This window comes from Pelmatolapia mariae, linkage group LG17 (genome assembly GCF_036321145.2).
Source record: "Pelmatolapia mariae isolate MD_Pm_ZW linkage group LG17, Pm_UMD_F_2, whole genome shotgun sequence".
Taxonomy (NCBI): Eukaryota; Metazoa; Chordata; class Actinopteri; order Cichliformes; family Cichlidae; genus Pelmatolapia; species Pelmatolapia mariae.
The window spans coordinates 23784760-23792718 of NC_086242.1; the positions used below are offsets into that span (position 1 = coordinate 23784760).

General features: G+C 45.7%; 1 protein-coding gene across 1 annotated transcript; it reads left to right on the forward strand.

Moving 5' to 3' along the window:
* The first annotated feature begins 517 nt into the window (after positions 1-517).
* On the forward strand, positions 518-6792 carry LOC134647105 (protein mono-ADP-ribosyltransferase PARP12-like). The gene is made up of 8 exons (XM_063501262.1): positions 518-1062; positions 1698-1833; positions 4307-4571; positions 4784-4855; positions 5506-5632; positions 5707-5875; positions 5982-6102; positions 6422-6792. The coding sequence occupies exons 1-8, from the start codon at positions 728-730 to the stop codon at positions 6535-6537; spliced, it is 1341 nt and encodes a 446-aa protein (XP_063357332.1). The 5' UTR covers positions 518-727; the 3' UTR covers positions 6538-6792.
* Positions 6793-7959: the final 1167 nt, after the last annotated feature.

Sequence of the window (7959 nt, forward strand, 5' to 3'; positions counted from 1 at the left end):
CTTTTTAGAGCATTCTGAAATCACTGAAAGTTAGGTCATATATGGGCAATTTCAACGGGCCATTAATTTGAAAGGCAAAATCAGAATGACTTGAAATTGACATGGTATCACTATGGGGTTGTATACTGTCAATATAGACTGCAACTAGTCTGTGGAAACGTGAGTTTTCCATTCTGAATTAATTAAAAGAGTAGTTCAAAAATAAACATTCAGAGGGCTTTTACTTTGAAATCCAAAAGGTGATGGCTTTAATATTGACATGTTGCTACTAGAATACTAGGGTATGTCATTTGTATCCAACATTAGAGTGTGCAAACAAGACTAATTGATATTTGTGAATGTGCTCTTAATTTAATGGAAGTTGGCCTTCATTTTGAAATCATGCTTCAGGAGCTTTTATTTTGAAATCAGGTTTCCACATCTTTTGCCATAATACTCAGAATACACGGGGAACGTAAAACAAAGTGGAGGCTGGCTTGACTGCAATGCTGGAATTGGAGGCTGGCTTGACAGATACAGAGAGATAGATATTTGAGTTTGTGACTGACATGTATTTTACTTTATTTCCGGTTGTGTTATATGGCGCTCGCGTGTATTTATTATTGTGGCAGTGACAAACTGATGAGGCTCCGCGCTGTTTAAACGTCACTGAGAGCGGAAGCCCGGCTGTCACCTGCTTGTCCTCCTCCCCCATCCTCAGTCGGAGTCTGGACGCCGAGCAGGGAGCATGTCCGGGTGCGACCGAGTGATCTTTGAGGCCACCAGGCTGCTGTGCGCCGCCGGAGGAGCTCTGCGGCTCCCGCAGCTGTACGAGGAGCTGCGGCGACTCTGCGGTGTCTCCGAGGAGCTCCTCTGCGAACTGGTCTATGGGCATCCCCGCTTCCTGCTGGTCCGCGGGCCGGAGACGGATGGCTGGCTACGGCCCGAGGACTGCACGGTGCTGGCGCAGACGTCACTGCGCGTGTGCGCGAGCCACCGTCGCGGGGAGCCGTGCGCAGACTGTGACCAACTGCACCTTTGCAGATTCTACATCTATGGAACCTGCAAGTTCGGCAAGGGCAGGTGTGTCACACACACACACACACACACACACACACACACACACACACACACACACACACACACACACACACAGAGAGGCTGAACGAAAGTTAAGGAAATGAAACTGAAACAAAGTTTCCGTTGCAACAGAGACATCCTTATCTTCATCATCTTTATCATCCACCCATCATCCTTATTACCATCTTCATCATTATTCTTATTGTTGTTGTTGTTGTTATTGTCGGTGGTGGGTGTTGTCTCTGAAGCTGACAGGAAACAAGCTGACACCCGCTGCCAGAAGTCACTGTGATGTAAGCAACCAGCTGATTGTCAGATGAGTTTTGTTTTCCTGAGAAGTTAGACCACAGGAACTCTGACCTGTGTCAGATCTTAGGTGGAACTCTTCCTACCTGTTTGCATCACCAAGCTAACCGATTCTGCAGAGCCCACCAGCCCTTGCAGGTTTCCGACGATCATCACAAACCAGCTTCAGTCCTGAAAACACTCACCTGCTACAGCATGCACCACTGATCCATCATCTATCTGTCTGACTGATTGATTGACTGATGGACTGATTGGTTGATTGTCTGATTGGTTGATTGACTGGTATTGATAGCGGGGTGAGAGGAGCTGATGGTAAATGTACCTCCTCACAGGAAACCATGTCGATCGTCCCACGACCTGCAGTCTGATCATAACTCCAGGCTGCTGAAGGAGTGCTCGCTGCAGCAGCTGAACGAGGATGAGCTCTTCCTGCTGCTGCTGCTCAACGACCCGACGCTGCTGCCCGAGGTAACCCCCACACCTCACTCACCTGGCGTCTCAGGCTGTTCCTCAGGAGACGTGCTCAGTGTTAGCAGATGAGACGACTCTGCCCTTTATACAAGAAACGCAACTGTGCACAGAATCGTGGGACGCTCCTAAAGAAAAAATGTGAATAAGAAAGTGATGAGACGCAGCATGTATGAGATGACCATGGCAACATGCTCACCATTTGTTTGTCAGAGGGTGCCTTTGACAGCAGTCCTCTCCTGGTAGAAAGGTGGTCCCCGCAGGTGACGCAGCGAGCGATGATCTCCGTGTGTTTGTGGAGCAGAGCTGCTGTGGTGGCTGTGAGCACAGATGAAGCAGCATGTGTGACGTCGCAGGCTGAGCTGAGCCTCACATGAGGACACAGAGCCTCTTTAGTCACGTAACATCCACAGAAGAAGAAACTGAAAGTAAAAAAAACAAAAACAAAAAAAACAAAAATCAAAAATGAAAATCGAAAGTTGGGCCTGACCGAGGATCCTCAGGTAACCTGAAATTAATGGAGGGGGGTCATTTTACACAGCGGGCCACATAGAGCGAACTTTGACCTTTTAAGTGGGTTGGACCAGTGAAACTTTTGTCAGTGTAAAGTGGAGTCACATATTTAACTGTTTTTCTATGTGATGAAGAAATAGCTGCTGTGATTAAAAAGATAAATCTGTCAGTAAGACTCTTTAAACTCAAAGAAATCAAAGTTCTGGTAGCTCGTGTCTGTAAAAACATGAGAATACTTCACCCGCACATTCAGACCCACTCAGACACTGAACCATGGCTCTGCGCTACATGAACACATCCCTGCCATTCAAACACACGTGTTATAAATTTATTTATATAAACTGTAACTGTAGTCTCTTTCACGGAAGTTGTTTTTATTCAGTGTTTTCAGAAAGGTTGTATGTTTATGGATTTGCTATAGGGAGGGCACACATGAGGTTCAAGGACAAGTTTGAAACGTTTTTTGGAAAATAGCTGACAATAAAAAGATGGGCTTTTCGGTCTCCAGTTTCACGGCAGCCAGATGCTGCTCGTTTCACATTTTCGCTTCTTTCTTCACTTTTTCCCGACACGCTTGTGTACCAGCCTGTACCACTCCACTGCCCCTGCCTGCATGGGTTCTCAGCAGGGCTGAAGACCTGACTCCCGCGTACTGACGGGCCATTAATAACTGGCATCAGAGCTGGACTGGAACAAAAGATCGGCCTAGGCATTTTGACTAGAGACCTGCCCACCAGTTATTATAGGAAAAGCAATAAAACCTTTGAATGAAAAAACAAACACTCTTGTGACAGTGATGTATGCTGTCTTATGTAACATTTCTATACATGATTCTAGATATCATTTCTTATGAGAATAAGAAAGAAAAGTATTTCTTTGTGCCCCCCTTTCCCTGTTTATGCCCTACCTGGCCCCCTGGCAAAACTTTGCTAGACCCGCCCCTGCACAGGTACCAGCTGTCAGCTATGTAGAAGAAGATCCTGGTGTTATTTGTCTCTCAGAAACAGTTCATAACTTCCCTTCAAATCATTCCTGTCACCTAAAAGGTAAACGTGTTTTTCCATCACCTGTTCAGCTCTGATGATTCAGTAAGGACATCTCCTGGTTTCATCTTCACCACGTATCCAAACCGATATCACGACCAGCAGCTTTTACAGCTGTGGCTCCAGCAAACATCAGCTGATACTAGAAAGTAATATTAAATAAATTCTAACAACAGCTTATCACGCTTAAACGTGCTGCTGTTGTTTAACGCGACCTCCGCTGGTTTCTTTTTTCTGGCGCAAAGTGGGAGATAAACAAGAGAGAAAAGCCGATCAGCTGATCATTGATCAGTTTCATGATTGAAGTAGAAACAGGAGAGGGAGGGAGAGAGAATGAGAGAAGAAGAGGCAGCTGACAGCGTGAAGACGCAGAATAACTCCAGCTTTGTGTCTTTTTTTTCATTCTAGCTGAAGTACGGGACAAATCGCGTTCCTTTTCACCTCAATGTGGATGTATTGTAATTGGTCCAGCCCAGAGTAGATCATGACCAATTGGCCAATCCACCACGTTCCATTGTTTATACCGTTACAAAACAAACAAACAAGCCAAAACAAACATCGGCCCATTAAAAGGACTGCCCATCGGGCATTCCATTTGCCCGATGGGCAGTCCAGCTGTCACTGGCATATGAATGTATCTCACGGGCTGTAAGTTTGACAACCCTTACTCTAATCATTTATGTATCCTGTTTAGCCGAGTCTGCATTTACTTCATCACTAACTTCAACATTTGTGACGTTCACAAAACAAACGCTCTCCTCGTCTTCAGACCGTCTGTCACACTCTCTTTCCTCTCGGGTTTCTGCTGCTTTTAAGGGACTTTCAGTAAAAATGTGATTGACAGCTGGATCCTTAAAAACATTCACACACACTCTCTCTAACCCAATCATGAAGGCTCTGTATGTTCTCTCTCTCAGGTGTGTGTGCACTATAACAAAGGCTCGGGGCCTCACGGCTGCTGTAGTTTCCGGGGCGACTGCACCAAAGTGCACCTGTGCCAGCACTTCGTGCAGGGCGACTGCATCTTTGGAAAAAAGTGCAAACGGTTGCATGCCGTTGACGAGCACGGCCGCCGCATGCTGGAGGAGAGAGGACTGAGCTGTGACATCATCCACAACCTGCCTTCCATCTACAGCAACATCCACCACCTCAGAGCGGCCTCCACCTCCACCACCTCCATGGGTGAGACTGAAGCCTGAAACAGAACCTGCTGATCCTGAGAACCTTGAGAGTCTAATCACCGTGAGGATAGAGGAGGAAACTTGCTGATCAGGAAAAGTCTGATCAGTATTAGAAATCTGCTCCATAAAAGGAGAAAATAATTCTATCCGTGTTCAGTGTCTATGTGTGTGTTATTACGTGATTACATGTTACTTCGGCTCTTTATGTTTCAGACATTGTTCCTGAGCCGTCTCACCCTCTGGAGATCTGCCTGCACTTCTTCAGGAACAGCTGCAAGTTTCAGGGTGAGTTCTCCTCCTTTCTTCATGCGAGGATCTGATTGGCTGAGAGGAAACGGCAGACAGGAAGTCTCTTTCAGCCTCCTGCTGTGCACTTAGTCATGTGCGTCCAGTAGGTGGCAGCACAGTGTAGAAGTACAGACTCCAACATGAAGCTGACTCACTCTTTTTATAAATAAAGATTTATTTGTTTTCTCACTAAAACCTAAAATATTTTTCATGCCTTTCTGTCATCTGATTGGTTTCTCTGGAAACATACAATTTTAAAATACCCCATTTTCTCATTTTAAATCTTCTTCAGTGCAAATATTTAATGTATATACATGACATCATGTTCAAAAGAATTGAAGTTTATAAATTATATTTTATTCAAATTTGTCTTCCTAGATAACATTTTCTGTCAAATCTGCCAGTGGGGAAAAAATGTATTATTTTGTGCTCATTGTTTTGATTTCCTTTATTTTTCATGTGTACAGTCCTGTTTGATTGTGTGATTTATTTTTCTTATTATTAATATTTTTATTATTAATATCATTTTTGTTATTTTGTGATTGTATGATTGTGTGATTTTTATGATTTCCTGCTGGTTGCGCTGAGTTTTCTGTGGGCGTGTTCGGGCTCGTTGGCCTCGCCTCAGTCTTTCGGTCTCTCTGCAGACTCGTGCCTGCAGGTGCACTTCCACCTGCCGTATAAGTGGGAGGTTCTAGATGGCAGCACCTGGACGGAGCTGCAGAACATGGAGGACATCGAGCGAGACTTCTGCGACCCGTCCAGGACTGAGAGGTCAGAGGTCACCATGAGTGCAAGTTGTTGATGTTTTTCATGCATCAGCCACTCACAGCTGCCATGTTTTTCAGTGCTGGTGTTCAGACCATCGACTTCATCACGATGACTCGAGGGATGCAGCCTGTTCGCCGTCTCTCCACAGTTTCCTCCGTGAAGAAGCCGTTTTACTACACACTGACCACCAAATGGCTGTGGTACTACAAGGGGGACCGTGGGAACTGGGTGGAGTATGGAGAGTTGGTGAGTTGGAGCACCTTTAGGATCACAGTGTGGGAGCGGGCTGTAGAGGAATACAGAAAATGTTTATTTAGCTCCAGGTCTGATGTCTATCTCATACGTCCTTTAGGATGAGAAGCTGCGCTCCACATCGGAGACATCCTGCACTCTGGAGGAGAAGTACCTGTCTGACAGAAGAGCTGAAGTCAGGGTGGTGAAAGGCTACAGAGAGTACATCATCAGCTTCAAAGGTACTACTTCCTGTCACCAGCATCCTGCAACACTGTGTGTTAATGAAGTGGTCAGGTTAGGCCCAGATCCAGTCCAGCATCCCATCCATGTGGGGACTCACAGTTCCACAGTGAGGTCCACAGTCAGGGCAGCAAAGTCAGAGGTGACGATTCCAACAGAAACTTCCAGAATCCCAGAATGAAGTTTTGGGAATGTCCCAGACACAATGGCATGCCCTGATCCAACACATCCCACCCTTTAGGTTTCAGGTCCCAGTCTGTTCCTCTGTTACCGCTTCCTGATGGTGTCTAAACATGCTCTCTCTCTCTCTCTCTGCAGACATGTACCAGAGGAACCACAAGCACAACACCAAGAGGAAAGTCCGCCGTCGCCCTCGCTTCGTTTCACGGGAGGAGGTAGAGAGGCAGGTGCCGGTGTTAGGAAGTCAAATGTGACCCGATTATGTTGACTGGACCAGACTGGGTGCCTTATCACAGTAGCAGGTGCTGCTGCTCAAGATTTAATCACTTCCTGGACGTCTGTAAATGAATACTGATGCAGTCACTGAGCATGTTAACCACTTCTATTATTTTCTGCTTCTCTGTGTGTATGTGCCTGTGTGTGGGGAAATTTATTCTACCTGTATTTGTATTCTTGTAGGGGCTTTAGGCAATATAAAGCGCCTTAAGGTCACTGTTGTTGTAATTTGGTGCTGTAAATAAAATGGAGTGATTCTTACTGGAGCCTTTTATTAATGTCTTTAGTTTGACCTCTGTGGCCCTCTCAGCTGCAGGAAGATCTGCTGTCACAGACTCTGAGTCTACTTTTTATTTGGTGTCCTCATCAATAATCTCCTTAAACCAACAGTTTGAAAATTGAGTCATGTGATCACAGAATCCTGGTTGACCCCTCACAGACCCAAGGAAACAGCCGCGATCGTTAACTGAACTAAATATGAAACGTGTGCAGAGTTACTGCAGACTCAAACTTCAGCACAGACAGGAATGCCCGTGACGTCGGTCCGTTCAGATCCGGCTTCCTCTTTTGTTGCTGCACTGTTGTCGAGTATCAGCTGTTCTCTGTAGGAGTGCTCAGTTCGTCTTTAAGGTGAAAATACGGAGGGTGACCTTCAACAGAAACAGCAGCATTCAAATAAACTGGTTGGTATCTTAATGTCTTGATGCATTCTCAATCATCCAGGAAAGTAAATCTCCAAAAGTTGATTCTGTTCATCTGGATGTAGCGTTTTGTGGGAGAAACGTTTCATCACTCATCCAAGTGACTTCTTCAGTCTCAGCTGACTGCAAGTTTCCCCAAATCTTATAAACAGTACATTTGCATAATGACTGAAACCAGCCCACTGAAGGAACACCGTAGCTCTACACAGAAGAGCTACCTCGTCAGGCCAGGACTCTGCAGTCTATTTACACCTACAGGCCAGTGGACACTCTTTCAATGATGAGGATGTACACATCCTGGACAGGGAAGAACGCTGGTTTGAGCGCAAGTCAAGGAGGCCATTTACGTGAAAAGGGAAAGACCATCTCTGAATCGAGGAGGGGGCCTAAGGGTACATCTTTCGCCATCTTACAATGCTGTGATTGCAGCCATTCCCCAACTCTCTGTGAATGGTACTCATGGCCATTGATCAGTGGTCTTTGATCAGTGGTTGTTGATCAATGGTCATGAGAATTTGCATAATTATGATTAAGGAACTGACCTCCCAGCCCATTGTTCCTTCAGTGGGCTGGTTTCAGTCATTATGCAAATGCACTGTTTATAAGATTTGGGGAAACCTGCAGTCAGCTGAGACTGAAGAAGTCACTTGGATGAGTGATGAAACGTTTCTCCCACAAAACGCTACGTCCAGATGAACA